Genomic DNA, 19074 nt, shown 5'->3' on the forward strand with positions numbered 1-19074 from the left:
TTTTCAGCAACATAGATGGACTTTGAAGGCATTGTGCTAAGTGAAATAAGGCAGATAGAGAAAGACAAATATTGTATAGTATCACTTATATGTGGAATCTAAAAAATATGACAAACTAGTGAGTATAACAAAAAAGAAGCAGACCCACAAATATAGAGAACAAACTAGTGGTTACCAGTGAGGGAGAGAGGGGCAAAAAGCGGGGAGGAATGGGAGGTACAAAGTGTTAGGTATAAGATAGGATCAAGGATGTATTGTACAACATGAGAAATATAGCCAATATTTTGTAATAACTGTAAATGAAAAGTACCTTTAAAATTGTATAAGAATGTTTGAAAAACTGAGCTAATATCCATCTCTGTTTACATTTCTTTATGGAATCTGGTGGCTTGGGACTGTTTTCTTAAAGAAATTTTCTCCCCAGACTGTGTTGGTACAGTATGATACTTTAATACTTTGTACTCATTAAGTATTAATTCTCCAGATGCTTTCTCTTAGTAGTTGGAAGGTAACATTTATCTCATAGCTTTTTCTCCTTGGCCACTGTTTCCTTTTATCCCATTATACATGTGTGTGAGTGTTGCATTTATTTCAGTCGTATGTACCTTGTCCTTCCAAGTGATGTAGTCGAGGACAGTATCAGACTTGAAATCTCATGCACCCTATGATCATAGTAAATATTAATTTAATGAAGATGCTACCTTACTTTACAAAAAGCTTTTAAGAATAGCGGTAGCTTGCCAGTAATATAACTTATAATAGTAATCAGCATATACTCAATAGAGTAGTCCCTGTTTTGCATCTAAACTTTTTGTTTCTCCTTCCATTTCCAGGTTGCCATCACGAAAGCCAAGGTGGATTTCTCCAGTGTAGTGTGCCTGCCCCCTTCCGTCATTGCTGTGAATGGGCTGGACGGAGGAGGGGCTGGCGAAAATGATGATGAACCAGTGCTGGTGTCCCTGTCTGCGGCACCCAGCCCCCAGAGCGAAGCTGTTGCCAATGAACTGCAGGAGCTCTCCTTGCAGCCCGAGCTGACCCTCGGCCTCCATCCTGGCCGGAATCCCAATTTGCCTCCACTCAGTGAGCGGAAGAATGGTGAGTAGATATGGAATTAATGACTTGCCTGATTTGAACCAAGGTCTTCATGTTTATAATGTCATAGATCCTTACTTTATTTTATGTCTCTTGAAAGTTTCGTATAATCTTAATATTTCCTATGAAATAAATAAGTTGAGGTGATCATTGTAAGCCCAGTATTCCTGCCTGGGTTATCATAATGACTTTCTAATTTGTCTTCCTGTACCTCTCTGCTCCCTCCTTCACCCTTCCATAAATTCGTTAATTCAGCAAATACTTATTGAGCGTCACTGTTATTATACACTGTGCTAAGTTTAGGGATTAAATGGTAAACAAGCTCCAGCATTAGGAAATTTCCCTGTTCCATACCTTGTCAGGGTAGTCTTTCAGAACTCCCTGGATGAATACTTTCCAGTGCCTGTCCTATGGAATATATTAAAGATAAATAAATAAATAAATTTCTGGATGTGTTTTTCAAGGCTTTGCAGGATCTGGTCTCTTTCTGTTTCCTTAGCTTCTCGTATTCCTTCAGCCCTAGTCTTTGCTCCAGCCTGTTAATTGCTTTTTTAGTACAAACCATGTACTATTACTTCAGACTTTTGTTAATTAAAAAAATGTATAATCTGTTATGAAATATTTAAGATTTGAAAAAAGGTATAAAGAATAGTGTAGCAAATACCTGTATCCTCATGTACCACCCGACTCATGTATGCTCCATGAATTTTCACCCACCCCCAGAGGTGACCACTACCCCGAATTTGGTATTTCATTACCCAGTATTTCTCTGTTTGTTTGTTTGTTTTTTTATTTACCATATGAATATATTCCTAAACAGTATATAATATTTCTCCTTTTTTAAACCCATATACATGTTTATGTAATATATATTAATTGGAGAGAGAGAACGGTATTTGTTTTCTTCAGCAAGTTGTGTTTATCATTCAATATTTATTTTCCCTGTGAGTTATTAGAGATATTCTATACTTTCTCTTAATCTAATCTGTGAATCACCATTTATTGACTAGTTCTACTTTTCCCTAGTGCCAGCTTTATTCTGTTTCCCTCTGTGCAGGAGTTAGTTTTGGGGCTCTTTTTTCTGTTTAGTGGTCTCTCTGTTCTCCTCTGTCATATTACATCATTTTATTTACTGTTCCTTAATAATTAGCCTTGCTGTCCGTTAGGACAGGTCTCTCCTTACCTTTTCCTTCTTCACAATTGTTTTGGCTAATCTTGCCCTTTTAGTTTTCCCTAAGTTTAGAATCAGCTTGTGAAGTTCTACAAGAAAACCCATTGGGATTTTTTTCTCCAACATTTTATTATGAAAATTTTCAAACACATGATGAGGTAGAAAGAGATTTACAATGAACACTTTTATATCCACAACTCAGATTCTGCCATTAACATTTTGTAATATTTGCTTTATAATAGATCTGTCCATACCCCTATCAATCTACCTAATTTTTTGGATACATTTCAAGGTAAATTGCAGGTATCAGTATATTTCCATTTTCTTGAAGAGTAGCGTTGATACAGAATAATACATAAATTGTCAGCATCCTGGTTATTAGGTTGTCACCAAGTGAATAAACCTGTACATAATTACTGCTTAACGAAGAAATAAAATGTTTCCAGCACCCAGAACCACCCCTTGTGCTTCTTCCAGTCAGAACTCCCTCTTCCTGCCCAGAGGAAACTACCATCCTGATTTTTAACACAATAGGTTAGTTTTGCTAGTTTCTAAACTTGATATAAATGGAATCATGCTGTACGTGTTCTGTTGGTAGCTTCTTTTATGTTTTCGAAATTAATTTGTGTTGAATTGTGTGTGGCTTAGTTTATTTTCATTGCTGTAGAATCAGTCCATTTTATGAATGTAATTTTTCCGTTTTTACTCTTGGTGGATATTTGGTGGTTTGTTTTAGTTTTGAGCTGTTATGAATCATGCTACTGTGAAATTCTTGTACATGTCTTTGGGTGTACTTGTTGGGATTTTGATTTGAAACATACCATTTATAGGTTAATGAGGAGAATATGCATTTTAAATATTGGGTCTTCCTGTCCATTAGTTAGTTTTGGTGGGGGAGGGGGGCATTTCATTATTTATTTATTTAAATAATTTACCGAGGTGAAATTCAAAGTCTAGAAATAAACCATTTTAAAATGAACAATTCAGTGGCATTCTGTACATTCACAGTGTTGTGCAAATACCAATTCTGTCTAGTTCCAAAACATTTCCATCACCCAAAATAAAACCTCGTACACATTAAGCACTTTTTCCTCTATTGGCACCCTCCTCCCAGCCCCTGGTAACCACCAGTAGGCATTCTCTCTCTTTGGATTTATCTAGTCTGGATATTTGAAAAAATTTACATATATGTACTGTTCATTGTTTCTAAGAACAGTTTAGAACTTTAGCTTTTTAAACTTACATAGCTATCAAAGGAATAAAGCCAACCACCAAATAAGTATCAACAGAATGCAGGAATCCGGTCATTCGTCAGTTTTCTGTCTCTAATAGGCCTTCTTTAATATCTATCCACAGGTTTTATAATTTTTTCCGTAAAGGTCATGCAGATATTTTATTAGGTTTATTCCCTGGTGTCTTTTTTAGGGTTAGACTTATAAGTGGTATATTTCTATAAAATAATTTTTGACCATTTAATATTGGGGATTAGAAATACCAAACCTTTTCAAAATTCAAATAAGCAAAAGACTGAAATATTTGCAGCTCCAAAAAACAAAACCAAAAATACTCCTATGCCTTTTCTACATCTGTGCACTCTATTTGGGGACCCTAGCCACCCTGCCACCTTCCTGCTGACCCTTGCTTTTCCCTCAGTATTCTGTTCAGGCATTACTCCCTCACACTCAGTGGTAGGTGTCCCTCTTGATTTGCCCAACTGCCCTTCGTTGTCATGCTTCATCCCTCTGTGTTGTAGTTAGAGTTCTCTGCTTGGCAACATAAATGGCCTTTGAAAACTGAAATCAATGTCACACTGCTGTCAGAACCCTTCAGTGTCTTCCCATGAGGCTTATGATGAAATCATAGTTCTTATGACGTGGCCCTGGCATCACCTCTGACCTGATTTCTTACCTCAGTCCTCCAGCTCACTCTACTCTGTTCCAGCTATGCTGACTTTCTTGCTATTTCCTGAATGTATCAAGTATGCTTCTGCCCCAGGGCCTTAATACTTGCTGTGCCTTCACTGAAGTTCCTGCACGGATATCATGTTCTCTGGGAATTCTTTCCTGCCTATCTTACCTAAAATAACACCTCCCATTACTCTCTATCCTGCTTTGTTTTTCTTTTCTCAGCACTTATAATGACCTGTGTTTGTGTGTGTATTTGTATGTGTGTGTATATATGTTTATTGTCTATATTCCCCCTCTTTGATAGTACATTTCATGAGGCCAGAAATCTTACTTTGTTCGTAGTGTGTATTCATCTCCTGGTTCATAGTAGGCACTCAGAAAATGTTTGTTGAATAATTAGATGAATGGTTTACTTCCACTAAGAAGTAAGAACTTTTACGTCCATAGTGAAAATGTAATGGAAACTCAAGCATTTTTATTTTGGGAAATAGTGGACACTGAAGTAGGTTTTTTTTTTTTTTTTTGTCCTTTTCCCATTTCTGATTTCTACTTTTTTCCCCCAAGATGGCAGAAGTTCAGCTTATTTATATGCTAAGGGGAAAGAGTCCAGAGGGAAAAGCTGAAGACAGAAAAGGATAACTGATAGGGCAAGCTTCCAGGGAGATGCAAGAGGATGGGACCCAAGTGTATTGGCTCTGCCTTGCGCACGAGGAAGGACCAGCATTCTGCTGGGATGGGAGGCATGGCAGTAAAGGTGATGACAGACAGCAAACAACAAAACTCTAATGCCTTGGGCAGGAAGTGGAGAAAATTGGAGCCAACAGCTGTGCTGGCCTCCGTGGAGTGGAAGGCAGCTGTTGCTGTTGAGGCAGGGGTGTTAGTGTATCTTCAACCTTTCTCTCTCAACTCTTTGGCATATAAATCAACTGAATTTTTTTTTTCCATTTTGAACAGCAACAACTCTCCAGTTTTCCCTTTGTAGTCGAGCTCCTGAAAGTAGTTTACAGTCACTGTCTTTTTACTTTCCCACATTCCAGAGACTTCACTGCATTCTGGCTTCTGTCCCTACCTCTCTTCAGAAACTGCTATTGCCAAAGTCATTAGTGTCCTTTTTGTTGTAGGTCAAATAGGTACTGTGTATTCTATTTGACCTCTCTGCAGCATTTGACACGGTTGGCCACCCGCTCTGACCAGAAACTTCCTCCGCCGACATCTGTGACCCTTACTCTTAGTGGCTCTGTAAACTCTGTCTTCCTAGTCACTCCCTTTTCCGTTCAGACCTTTTGCTGTCTTTCTCTACCCACCTCTTAAATGTTGTTACTCCCTCCTGTTCAGCTCTCAGGCTCCTTACCTCTTACTCTGTGTCTTTGAGTGGTTTCCCTCAGAACTCTGGCTTTAACCAGCATTATGTGCTGTTGATTCCATGTTATATCTCCAGGCCAAGTCTCTGGCTAATGAAATCAGTTCTTATGACGTGGTCCTGGTATCACCTCTGACCTGATTTTTTACCTCTGTTTCCCCTCTCCTCCCTGCCCCCCAGTCATATGCTTGGCTGTCTGTTGAACACCTTTACTGGGTGCGCCCCAGACTCAGTGTGCTCAGTGCTAAACTCATCATCTTACCTGCAATTCCTGCCGAATTCTCCATGGTAGGAATTCGCACCACCTTCTTCCCAGAGGTTCAAACCAGGGGGTTATTTTGTTTTGTCTTCTTTCTGAGTAAAAACTTTAAGAGTTTTGTTTGTTTTATAGTCAGATAAAGTGAAGGAAAAAAGAAAATAAAAATTCTCTCTTAATTATACAGTTCAGTGATAGCCAATGTCAGCAGTTAATAGATTTTCTATCAGTTTTTGTTTACTTTTATACATGTATACTCTGTTTAAATGATTTTTATGTAGTATTATTTCATGCGGTTTTCCTGTATCATTCAGCTGTTTAGAAACCATTTTTTCTCTGCTTGATGTGTGAGTTGTGTATGCACAGCATTTAGCCAGTCTCCTGTGAGACCCTTACCTTGTTTTTTAGTTTTTTATGTTATGAATAATACTACAGTAAACATCTTGGTATATAAATCTTGGTGCAAGTAACTGTGGGACAAACTCTCAGAAGTAGATAAAAAGATAAGGGCATAAAGAACACTTTGTCCTTCTGATTGCAAAAGTAACATGTTTGGGTATGAAGTTTTTAATTTTTTAAAGTCATTTCCAAATTGTCCTCCAGAAAGATTATAACACACTGCTTTTAGAAGTAATTTTTAAATTCCATCTCCTTTCTATCTCTTCCATCTTTTCCTCCCAGCCATCAGTTGCCAATTTTTTAAGGTTCTGCAATGTTCATATCTGCTGAATTCATTTTTTTCTTGCCATTTCTACAGCTGCCACTTAGTTCATACTTGGATTACTGCAAGGATGGCTTTCTAACTGCTCTCCCCTTGTTTCTAACCTTTTCCCTATGACCACTGAAAAGATCTTTCTAAACCATAAATGAGGTTACTGCTCTCCTGCTTGAAATCACTTACTGATTCCCCATTTCTTCCTTTATGCTGCTCAGCTTGGCAGACCTTCATGGCCAGCTTCTGCCCCACCTGTCATCTCTTCCCACTCACAATAAAATATTTGGGGTTTCCCATAAGAGACACAGTTTCACATTCTCAGTTCTACTTCATGTCCTGTTTATTTCTTCCTGGAATGACCTTCCTCCTTTTCTGGCTAACGTGCCTATCTAGTCAAGGACCAGGGAAGGTGCTACTTCCTTCAGGGCTTCTTCCTCGGACTTCCAGCTTGGGTTAGGAGTTTGCTGTTTGTGTTCATCCAGAGTACCCTGTGCATGATTATCTACTTACTTGTTATTATATTTGGCTAGATGAGAAGCTTCGTGAAAGTAGGGATTATGTCTGTCACATTTATAGTGGTAACTTAGTGCCTAGGCAAAAACTTTAGTGTGCTACTGAATCAACAAAGGTGCTTGTTAAGTGCAGATTCTGTAGACCTGGGAGAGACCTGAGAGTCTGCTTTTCTAACCAGCATCCAGGTGATGCCAATGCTGTTGGTCTGAGGACCACACTTTGAGTACCGAGGTCTCAGAGTCTAGTGTTTGATAAATGTTTTTTGGGTGTATGAGCAAATGAATGAATGTTGAAACCAGAACTGTTAACTCACTGAAACGTTGATTTCTTAGATTTAAGCAATTAAGAAAGTGATTGTTGACTCTTGCTGGAAAGAAAAGAAAAAAAAAACTTGTTTATCAGGGTTTAGATTATTTCAAAGAAAAACTTTCTGGATCCATCCCTGTGTAGGTAAAGTGTTTTGTGGAGTAAGATTTTACTCTCTTTAGTGATAAAACATTTAGACCAGACGTTTTAACAATTTTTTTTTTTTAAAGTTGAAGGTCTCTATAAATTTGAAATTTTATATATAAGCCCATTGTGTAAAACAGCTGCTCTGGTTGAATGAAACCTGAATGGAGAAGCAAGAACCCCCCTTACTCAGCATCCTTCCTGCCCCTCAGTCAGCTTTCGAGAGAGCCCAAGTTGAAAACTTCTGATCTAGATCATCTGTCTTCATTAGTTTAAGCTGTACTCTGAGCCAGCCTCTTCAGTTGCTAGAATGGCTTCCTAACTGCCAGGAGCCCCAAATGGATTAATTGTGATCATGCTTAAAAGAGAATATGGATGCTTGAAACTGACAGACAAACATAATGGTGTATGCACCATAATTATCATTTTAGCAAGAGAAAATACCCCCTCCCCCAAATTGAAGTTGTATTCAACATTAGAAAGGAAAATAGTGGTGAAATGCTGGTATTAGAACAATGCTGAAGGGAAGGAGAGGTGCTTAATAAAGAAATAATCTATAACAAGTTTGATGACTACAGAAAAATATCTCATATGGTGGAATGTATGTCAATGGCCCAGAAGTACTAATTGCTTAGCAGAAATCACTAAAATAAAATAACCGTCAAAATCAGATTCTGTATTATAGGGAGAAAATAGGAATTATTGATCAAGTTAAGAAAGCTAGAAAGTTGCAGAGCAGTTTCGCTGGTGAAACATCTTATTGTTTTCTGTTTTATTCCATCCAGCAGCCATCAGGTAAATATCTGGATTAAAGGGCAGTTTTGTTAGTGTCTAGTTGCAGTGTTTTCCTGGCCATAATTGGGCCTTCTTTTTGTGCACTTTAATGGTACTTCTTACTGTCAAAAGGGGGAAAAGCCTGGATGTACTGGTAAGAAAACCATTATTATATTTTACATGAGATCTGCTTTGTATTTGTCGGGAGGTAAAGGTAAAAGCAGAAATGGAAAATCCTTTAGAGGATTATGAAATTAGAAAGTGTGATGTTCTAGAGTAAAATAAATTCTGGAGTTAGAGGAGACCCTTTTTTGTGGGTGGTGTCCTGTGTGTTGAAAAGGTGGAGTGAAGATTTGCTTCTTTTCAGATCTCTTTCATTTAGAAGCTATCTCATGGAAATTCGTTAGTTTAGCAGGGATCCTTAGGAAGCAGGGAGCAGGTGAGGTCAGGATACCTCTATTTCCTAAACAAAGGAAGTTGGAACCCGAATGAGAGGAGGTGCCTTTGGTTAACCTAGCCTTTATTGGCCTAATTGGAAAAAATTGGAAGGGAAGTTTCAAGGTATGTTTTTAAGTTTTGCTTCTCTGTCTTCTTCTAGGTTGAGCACTTAGGTCTAAAACATAAAAATCAATATACCTGTGGATCCTGTCCAGCCTGGGCTTGGAGAAGCCTGGAAAAACCTCTCTAATGATCTAACCCCATCCCCTTTGGCTCCAGCTACAGGAATTCTGGCATACATTGAATGAATGTGTCATAATGGAAAACTTAAGTCTTACTTTGCTTCTTCCTTTAATGGTGTAGTGCTCTTTGGCTGTCTGTGCCTTACATATCCACCCCTTTATACTCACGGATATCAGACTTTCAGGTCTGAATGAGTTTCAGAACTGGCTGTGACTGCATAAGGCCTATTTTCAGGAGCCTCTAGGATGGGAGCTGAATGCCATTTGCTTCTTTTTCTCACTGTACATATATTGCATTTCAGTTACCTTATAGGCTTCTGTGGGCAAACATGGGAATTTTGCCATAATTCAGAATTCATAGCTTCTGTGGGAAAGTACGTTCCATATTCCAAGTGATCAAATTACAGATAAGTTTTTGGAGTATAATCCATTTATAAGTTGGGAACTTACTAATATGCTAAGAGCTGTACCTCTTGAAGTTTGGGAATTAAGGATTTAACTCATAATAGTAATTACATGGTATGCATTACTCGGAAGGCATTACAGACAAAAGTTAGATAAATTAATGGATAACAAGTTCAAATTCATAAACGTTTCTAAGAGGAAGCTAGTATTTTGGGGCTTGTTTTCTTGACCTTTTGTTTTATCCTTCACCTTAAAAATTTTATTTCAAGGCAGTCATTTGTAACTTCCTACAATTCACTGCTATGATCAGTATGGAAATGATTATTCAGCAGATATTTATAAAGTACCTACAATAAATGAAACTCTAAGGAAGACATTGAAGGTATAAAGAGGAGTAAGTTGGACCACAGCTACTAGTTTTTGCCTTCTTCTCTCCTGTTCCTTTAATGAGCAAACCATTAGCTCTTTTATGAGAGCTAGTGTACACTGAATTTCTTTGTTTCTCTTTTAGGTACAACAGACTAAATTTGGGGCTAGTCATCTGTTTATGGGGGATAATTTTTTTGGTTATGGATAGAGGTTGAATACCATGCAAAATTTTTGAAGATGATGAGATTTACCTTTCCTTTTTCCTGGCATCCTCTAGATAGCTGTCTTGTACTTCTTGTATTCTCGTTGACAAATCCATGTTTGGTTATTAAAGCTGATGAGAACTTTGTATGACCTGAATTTTTGTGTTTTGCATTCTTATTGAGAAAGTGCCTTCTTCCAATCCACCAAAGGTTGAGTAAATAAAGACTTGAAGTGTCACCCACAAGGACTTTTATCTACACCTGTAGGAACCTTTATTTCTGAGTCACATTTTGTTCATGATCCAGCAGATACGAATATACTTAGAGAATAACGGGACAGAACATTTGAAATTAGATCTGCATAGTTGAAAAAGCTTCTTATAGTAATCGCACGCCTTGGTTTTAGATTGGTGATTTGTATTTTACCATTCAAACTTTTTTTCTTTTTTGGGGGGGGAATAATAACATATATACAGAAAAGTGCATTGATCATGATAGTTTACATAATAACCATAAAGCAAAGAGATGTGTAACCACTACTCAACAGTAGCTCCTTGTGAGCCCCAAGGAAGCCTCCCTCGTATATGCTCCTCTCTGATTATAACTCCATCTCTTCTTCCTCGGAGTAACCACCATTCTGACTTCTTGAAAATCATTTTTTACCTACTGTATATTTATTCCTAAACAGTATAGTTTAGTTGAAGTTTATGTGAATGGAATGATTCTGTATTCTTTTGCTCAGTATATGCGCTATCCATTAATGTATATAGCTTTAGTTTATTCATTTTCGTTACTGTATAGTGGATGCTTCTTTTTTTTTTAACATTTTTTATTGATTTATAATCATTTTACAATGTTGTGTCAAAGTGGATGCTTCTATGAGAAATTATTCCATAATTTTAAAAAATCCATTCTGCTAGTGAATATCTGGGTTGTTACCAGGGCTAGGCTATTACAGTGTTGCTGTGAATGCATTTCGTGTATCCTGCTGCATCGGCACGTGCATATATACGTAGCAATGGAAATTCCTATAATGTATATAGTAATACACAATTACTAGGGAATGCTAAACTCTTTTCCAGAGTGGTTGTACAGTTTATATACCCATCAGCAGTATATGAAAGCTCCCACTGCTCCATATCCTTGCCAGCACTTGGAATTTTGGATTTTTAATATTTACTTCTGAAGGTATCTTATGATCTTGATTTTCATTTTACTGTTTTCTAATGAAGTTAAATATCTTTTATATGTATTGGCCGTTTGGATTTCTTCTTTTGTGAAGTGCCAAGTGACATTTTTTGCCCATTTTTCCCTACTGTATTGTTTTTTCTTATTGACTAATAGAAGGTTTTTTAAAAAAAATATGTTCTGAATACTAGTTTGTTGTTGCTTAAATGTGTTACAGATATCTTGTCCCACTCTTTGATTTATCTTTATGGTTCTCTTTATGGTATCTTTTAATTAAGGAGTTCTACTTTAATATAATTGATTTATGTATCTTTTATAGTTAGTGAATTTTATATCTTAATTTTTTGTATGGGGGTAAAGTAAGGCTCTATTTAACTTTTTTTCAAGTGGATTCTTACTTATTGAGAATATTGTCCTTTCCCACTGAGCTATCTTGTTCGTGTATTAAGGACTTACCTGTGTGTGTGTTTCCAAGCTCACTGTTTCCACTGGTCTGTGCTTGCACCAGTACCTCTGTCTTGATTATGATAACTGTAGTTATTAGCTCTGTTATGTGGGAGAAGTAAGTCCTCCCATTTTTTCCTCTCCCAAGAGTCTCTTTCCTGGCTTATTCTTGGCCCTTTGCATTTCCATACGAATTTTAAAATCACTGTGGGATTTTGATTGGGATTGCATTAAATATATAAACCAATTTGGAGAGAATTAACATCTTCAGAATATTGTACCATGAATGTGGTATTTTTCTCCATTTATTTAGACTTTCTAAATCTCCCAGTGAGGTTTTATAATTTTCTGTACGGTGGTTTTACACATCTTTTGTTAGCTTTATTTTCAGATTTCATTTATTTTAATGCTGTTTTTTATCTTTAAATTTTTTTTTCATTTTCTGACTGTTGTTGCTGTTCCCAAATATTTTTCCAGGAGAAATAACAGATACAGTTTGTACATCTCTGTTATCTGCTGTGCTAGATGGAGTGGGAAGACTTAGGTAAAGAGAAGTGAGCAGGAGAGGATGGGAGTAAAAAGGCCATACTCAGTCCCTTTTCGTAGGCTTTTCTCCTTTGTGTGAAACGAAGTACTCATTTGTTTTCCATGGTGTGTAGCCCGTAGAAGAAAGGGCAGATAATTTTTTTTTTCATGTAAGGGTACACTGTATCCTTTCATGGGTTAGTGTTGCACAGGAGGTACTAATTAACTGCTGGGAGAAGTAAAAATTTTGAGTGGGCAGTTTCTGATCCAAATTACAGTATTTTCTTGGGGAAAGGAAAGAAATTTGTTACTTATGTTCCTCAGGAAGCCTGGTTGTCAAGGATTTTCTAAATTAGGTCTTCCAGCCAATGTAAAAATGCCCAAATCCTAAACATGCCAGTTCATTAAGCAATTCTGTTTATACTGTGATTTAGAGAATTTCATAACCTGCTTCAGCTCAGTGTTTAGCAGTAATCAATTTTCCATTCTCATGTATTCATCAGATGTTGTGCTGGGCTCCTGGAGAACAGATACCAGATAGAAGCTCCCTTTTTTCTTTTGCTTCCTTCCTTCCTTCCTTCCTTCCTTCCTTCCTTCCTTCCTTCCTTCCTTCCTCTCTTTCTTTCTTTCTTTCTTTCTTTCTTTCTTTCTTTCTTTCTTTCTTTCTTTCTTTCTTTCTTTCTTTCTTTCTTTCTTTCTTTCTTTCTTTCTTTCTTTCTTTCTTTCTTTCACAAACTAACAAACAAACAAAGCAAAAATAACTACCAATGGAGTTAAATTTTTATTTAACTCCAGTGAAATTTTTTATTAGCATATGGTTTATTTCCCTCCAGTTTTCTTCCAAATGTATGTTTTAAAAATAACTGAGCTAAAAAAATACTAATAACTGAGCTAATGCTATAGACTCAATTGTATGGCCTTCTTTTTTAATTTTAGCGTTTAGCTTAAGATTTTTGTGGCATTGAAATATTTTTATCAGTAACTTTTTAATGTGTGTATTACTTCCATTCTGTGCCATCATTTATTTAATTTCTCCACTGATTGGACATTTGAATCATTTTGTATTTTTCACACTTACACTAATGTTTGGATGAACATCTTTTAACACCTTTTCTGCATTTTAGGTTATTTCCTTAGAAGTGAAAATATTGGCTTAAAGAACTTGACCATTTTAACATTGAAAAAATTTATTCAGTTACTGTTGAGCACCATCTGTATGCTAAGTAATGGAGAGACAGGAACAAGACAAAGTTCTCATTGTCGTGCAGTTTACAGTTAGTGAAAGAGAAAGATTAAACAAAGAGTTATACAAGCCAATTTTTAGTTACAAATTTTGATAAGTGTTTAGGGGGAGGAAAGCACAAGATGTTATATAGAATAGCAAACCTAATTGTGATAGTTATAATTTAGGTGGGGAGATTGTCAGCAAAGGCCTCTTTGAAGAGACATTTAGGCTGACAGCCAAAGCACAAGTAGTGGCTGGCCAAACAAAGGAAAGAGGGAACAGCATGTGTTAAGGCTGAGGGAAAGGAACTAGGGAATGGGGTCTGGGGGAAAACTTGGCACAGAAGAACTAAAAGAATACCATGGAGTCAGTGGAGAGAGTGAGATAGAAAATGATATGAAATAAGTAAATAGTTAGGGGCCAGATCACACAGGCCTTTGTAGGCCTTGTTCACAATTGAGGTTCTTAAGAAATACATTGTCCCAGTGCACTCCAAAGTGGCCTACCAATTTGTGCTTCTGTCAGACTTGTTTGAGTGCCCGTTCACTTATTAGCATTGATAGTTTTATTTGTAAAGGACTTTGCTCATGTTTAATAGTTGAAATGTTTTCATTTTAGTTTGTATTTCTTTGATTATTAGTGAGGAATAACCTTTCCCCAGATGTTTGTAGTTGTTTCATAGTTTTTGACCGTTCATTTCATTTTCTTTCTCACTAAAACATCATTTTTACAGTTCTTCCACAAATACTCAAGAGTTTCTTACATGTCTCTCACTTTTAGTTCTGTGGATAAGGGGCTGGATTAGGTCAAGATTGGTTTTCTTTTACTTTGTTATTCTTTGATTCTTGGTGTATAAGTCTGTGGAATTGGGAATTTGAAATGAAATTGATAAACTCTGATGACTGTTTTTTAAGGACCGGCTCACATCATCCTTCCCCTAAGAAGCAATCCAAGTCTCTTATAACCAGAACTAATTGCGGCTGCTTTTACATTTGTGTAGCTCATTGTTCATACTCTTACTTAGTACTTCATTTTTTCACTTTTTAATTGTTGGTTAGAGATTTTCTACTCTACTCCATTATAAGGCCCTTGAGGGCCAAGGCAGTGGCTGTATGATTCATCCTTGTCTTTGTGACCCCATTCGTCTTACACTGTGCGTAACAACAGTATTTCAGACATACTGTATGAATGAGTTGGCTGTTTATATTTACAGCTATCATAGCCTGTAACATTTACTATACTTTGAAAAGTTAGCTAAAAGTATACCTTCATCTGTCCTGCAGCCAGAAAGTAGAATACCTATGGTAATATGTGATTCTCCCAGGTTTGCAGGTCTTGACTGGGTTTTTCATCAGTAAGGTTGTGGTCACAGGAAATGGAAGCTGCCCAGGACCTGTAACAACTTGCCTGCCTGCTGGGTTCTGTTATCTTTTAGGTGTTTTCACTTTGCCCAACACCATGTGTCTGGGGGAGAGACTTTACTGGTTGAGACCTGTAAAATTTCAGTGTGATAATTACATCTTTGTAGAGCTGAACCCCAGTAAACTTCTGCATGCACTTGTAAGAACCCAAATCAGAAACGAACGTGGGAATAGGATTACATTTCTGTGTTCTGAAATCCCACAGAGATCACAAAAAGGCATTTTTAATTTTGTGTGTACCTGTCTATACTATATTCTATCCTAGGAATTTGTATCAGTTGTTAGCGAAGTTGACTGCTTTCAATGCTTAAAGGATTGCCTGTTTTGTTAGGTGAGCCAGGCTGTCTTGTTTCTCTGGTTTCTTCTACTCATCCCCTACAGTTTGAGCATTTTCATTGTCATTAGCATTTAATATTCCTGAGGTTACAGTTGTGGGTGTCCTTATTCATGCGAACCCTGTACTTCAGTCCTGTGGGTAATTCTAGTCTGCCTCATGTAGTTTTCTATATAATAATACCTTCAGCATGTGTTCTAATGAAAATAGTAGCAGCCTTTTCTGGGTAGGTAGGGATTCTTTTGTTGTTATGAACTTTTCCCATAATGTTAGAATTTTCTGCGATACATAGGGCTTTTCTTTCCATTTGGCGTACATTTATGAGTGCTGTCACATGTCAGACACTGACAGACCTGTTAATACAGAGGCAATAAGCTATGTGGTAAGAGCAGTAATGGAGGTGGGCACAGATTCTGGGGGCGCATCAAAGAGGGTATTTAGCATATCCATAGAGGGTGTGATCAGGGAAGGCTTTCTAGAGAACACAGCACTTCAACTGAGTTTTGAAGGATGAATAAGAATCAGTTGATAAGTTTAGTTAAGGCAAGGCTGGAGAGAAGGAGCACAGGTAAGAAGCTATTGTTGAAGTACATGCTACCACCTGTGAAATACTCTGGTGAAAAACATGAATTGGATCACGACTCTGTATCTAACTCCTAATTTACTGGAAATATAGAGGATGGAGCAGCATGTTAAATGATACCAGTTGTGATATGGTTAGCAAAATCCAAAATGTGGGAAAACAATCTGGTTATTTTCAAAAAATAAACCACAAGAAAATAAAAGAGGAAGTGGGAATCTGTAGATTAAAAGAGACACATCAATGAAATGTGATGTGTTGTCCTTTTTGGACTCTGATTTGAATAAATCAACTCTAAAAAATTTATAAGACAGTAGGGGACATTTGAACATCTATTGGATAGTTGATGATATTGAGGAATTTTTAAAACTCTAGATGTGGTAATGGTATTGTAGTTATGTTAGGAAAATAATTATTATCTTTTGGATATACAGAATAAAGATGAAATTAGATGATGCCTAGAATTTGCTCCAGAGTGGTCTGATATTGGCTGGGTGCTGGGGGAGCTGGCATGTATTGATAAATTTTGAACTAAGTGTCGGGGTACATTAGCTGTTTATTATGCCATTCTTTCTACCTTTGTGTATGTTTGAACTTCTCTATAATGTTTTTAAAAACCTGTTATTATACTCCAGGCAAGAAATAAAAAATTGGGGACCTAAAATAAAGCATTGGTTGTAGGGATGGAACATAAAGGATGGATTTGAGGAAGAAGTTATAAGATAATTAGTTATACTTAGATGTTTGGGGTTGGAGGAAGGGTAGTCTAAGTTTATAGTTTAGGACCGCAGTACTGTTACCTAAGATGGGACAAATGGAATCAACGTATCTTGAGGAGTTGGTGCAGAGTGATGAAATTGGAAGTTTGCTTTTGTACACACTGAATTTAGGGATAGCCAAGCCAGGTAGAGATCCATAGTTGGTAGCTTACAAGTAAAGACAGAGCTAGATAAGCATCAGTAAGTAGGTGGTAGTTAACCTTAAGAAAGGATGAGATTGCCCAGGGAGACTATGTAGAGGAAGAAAGGAAGGGGGTGCAGAGACCTTTTCAAAGTTTGCTTAAGTTCTCTCTCTATGAAATTTTGCTAATTTGCACAAAGATTAGTGAACTCTGAAACTGCCATAAGAGTTCAGACTTTTGAAATTGTGAAATCTGTTTTAAATCCAGTATTCACAGTGAGTCTGTTGTTGAGCTGATACTCTTCAGGATAAATGCAGAATCTTAGCAGTAGGCAGATTATGTTATTTATTGTTTCTTTTTTTAAGATTAATTTTTTGGATCTTCTGTTTTAAAAATTATTTTTCTTTTTCTAGTTCCTTTTATCCTAAACTGCACGTGAAATAATGGGTATGGAATTGCTGTGAAAAAGTTAAACCAGTTGAAATGTGATGTGTTAATGCTACTATCACCACATGATTATCAGTACTGTATCTCTGTGCAGCTGGGATATTGACAGTTGCGGCATTCTGAGCACTCTTCTACAGTGAAGAGAAATGTTTTGGCAGGAGGGAAACAGTCTTCTGCCCTTCCTGCCATCTTCCATGCAGGAATCTTATAATTTGTATTTATTTTCCTATAAATACAGAACTGTGAGAACTTGTTTCATTTGAAAAACCCTCACACAGCAAATTGTACAACCCACATATGGACAAAGGAATGACTCAAGCTTTTAGAGATGCTTTTCCTCTCGTTGGTAACCTCTGACCAGACTATCGCATAGTCTGAGGGTTGAAATTTACCCATTTTTCATAAGACAGTTTGAGAGCTTGGTTGCACGAAGGGGCTGGTGAGAATGCTTCTGTCTGCCCAGAGCAGCATTTAGCCCACACTGGCTGCCACTCCGTTCGTTGCCTGTTGAGTCATTCCCACAGTTCTATATAGAGCTTTTCTGGCTTTTCCTTTAAACATGATGTTCTTGGAGTGAGAGAGAAAGGAAATTTCTCTCTCCTCCACAGAATCTGCCCTACCCCAGATCTGCACTGCCTTCTCTTTTCTAATAACAGAATGTTGCCCTCAATCATTCTGAGACGATTTTCTCTTTTAAGGTCTCTTAGTGCTTTCATTTGTCATTTGTTTGACTATGTAAGCATTAAGGCATTTGCTGGGCTGAGTTTGCCCAGTAGGCTTTCAAGATACAGGCTGCTACTTAACCAGAAAGACTGAGGAATTCTAGCTAAACATACCAAAAATGGATTTCCAGTTTTCAGCTATTTAAAAGTCAATCAAATATGCTAAAAGGCATCTTAATATCTTTATTATGAATATCAGTGAAAAGTACTGTGGAGGGAATGAATAAGTCCTTAATTTTGGATAAGTGAAAATTGCTGTAGTTTGAAAGGATTTTAATTTGTTTTTGCAATGGAAGGTAAAGTGTCCGTGTTTGTTTTTATTCAGAAGATCCTGCTCTGTGTTAGTGGACAAAGGATTGAAGTTTCTTTATCAGGAAAGGAAAATTCTTATATATTGAAACTGTCGTCTTATGTATTCCAAACATCCAGCAAGATCATAAAGCATTTTAGAAAAGTCAGGTAACACCATGAAACTGCCTATTCTCAGGTCTCATGTCTTACACAGGCACAAGTAAGGAGTTCTTTTTAGGGGGTTGGCAGATCTGAAAGACAGATTATAGCTCCGGAATGTTTCGGATGACTTTTTGAAACAGATATTTTAATTGGAGTGGGGGTGGAGAAATATTTGTGCTTCTGTAGTTAAATATTCAACTTCCTTAGCCTGTTATTTATAAATATCACAGATAAAAAAGCCATTGGAAGTCTTTTTCTGAAACTAATTCACCATACGTATTTCTTTGTATTTATGTGTTTATATGTGCCTAATCCCCATCCCCACCTCCCATTAATGGGTTAGCAGTAGGGCTCTGTCTTTCACAAGATTGAGTTGTTTGGGTCGTGTTTAATCTGTTGCTGTAAACTGCATTAGCAGCAGAGTCCCTTATACTAAGCTTTTGAACAAAACCTCTTCCTGAAAAGAGAAGGGGAAGAAAGCAGTGGATCAGTTTTCTGAAGGTCTCTTTCTGTATGTCTCTCCCTTCCCCCCAGAGACGAATAGCAAGGGGAGGAGCTCACTCACTGTTCTAACCACACTTCGTATGTCTTGACTTGAGTGCTTTTTGGTTTCCTGTCGGCAGCAATTCAATTCTGTGCCATCTTGACTTGCCTGAAGGGTGGATAAATTGGTAACTGTACTTTATGCAGGGGAGTGAGTTCTCACAGCCCGATTTGAGCGTGAGGCATGAGATTGAATTTATGAAAGCTTCGGTAGCCTCTGAAGACAACATCTTTCTTCTGTGACTTTGAATTTTTTCCTCATATTTGTGGGCTGTTGTTTCTGAGAAGAATCTGTCATGACGCTACTGGAACCTGAGATGTTAATGATGGCAGTACAGTCCGGTAATTCCCATATTTCCTGCAAATCCTATTTGCCATAGGTTTCTTAAAAAATGT

At 37.2% G+C, this 19074-nt stretch overlaps 1 protein-coding gene across 3 annotated transcripts in view; it reads left to right on the forward strand.

The window, feature by feature from the left end:
• The first annotated feature begins 1028 nt into the window (after window positions 1–1028).
• MRTFA (myocardin related transcription factor A) overlaps window positions 1029–19074 on the forward strand; it is a 108990-nt gene continuing 90944 nt past the window's right edge. Inside the window, exon 1 of one of the 3 annotated variants that reach the window (XM_064491420.1) lies at window positions 1029–1095. Coding sequence is in view for 2 of the 3 variants with exons in the window: in XM_064491418.1 (XP_064347488.1) it covers window positions 18975–19020 (46 nt within the window). In the remaining variant the exon portion in view is untranslated. Of the gene's footprint in view, window positions 1096–18569; window positions 19021–19074 lie in introns of those variants that run through there. The other 2 variants (XM_064491418.1, XM_010983543.3) reach the window with 2 other exon arrangements.

Source organism: Camelus dromedarius, chromosome 11 (genome assembly GCF_036321535.1).
Source record: "Camelus dromedarius isolate mCamDro1 chromosome 11, mCamDro1.pat, whole genome shotgun sequence".
NCBI lineage: Eukaryota > Metazoa > Chordata > Mammalia > Artiodactyla > Camelidae > Camelus > Camelus dromedarius.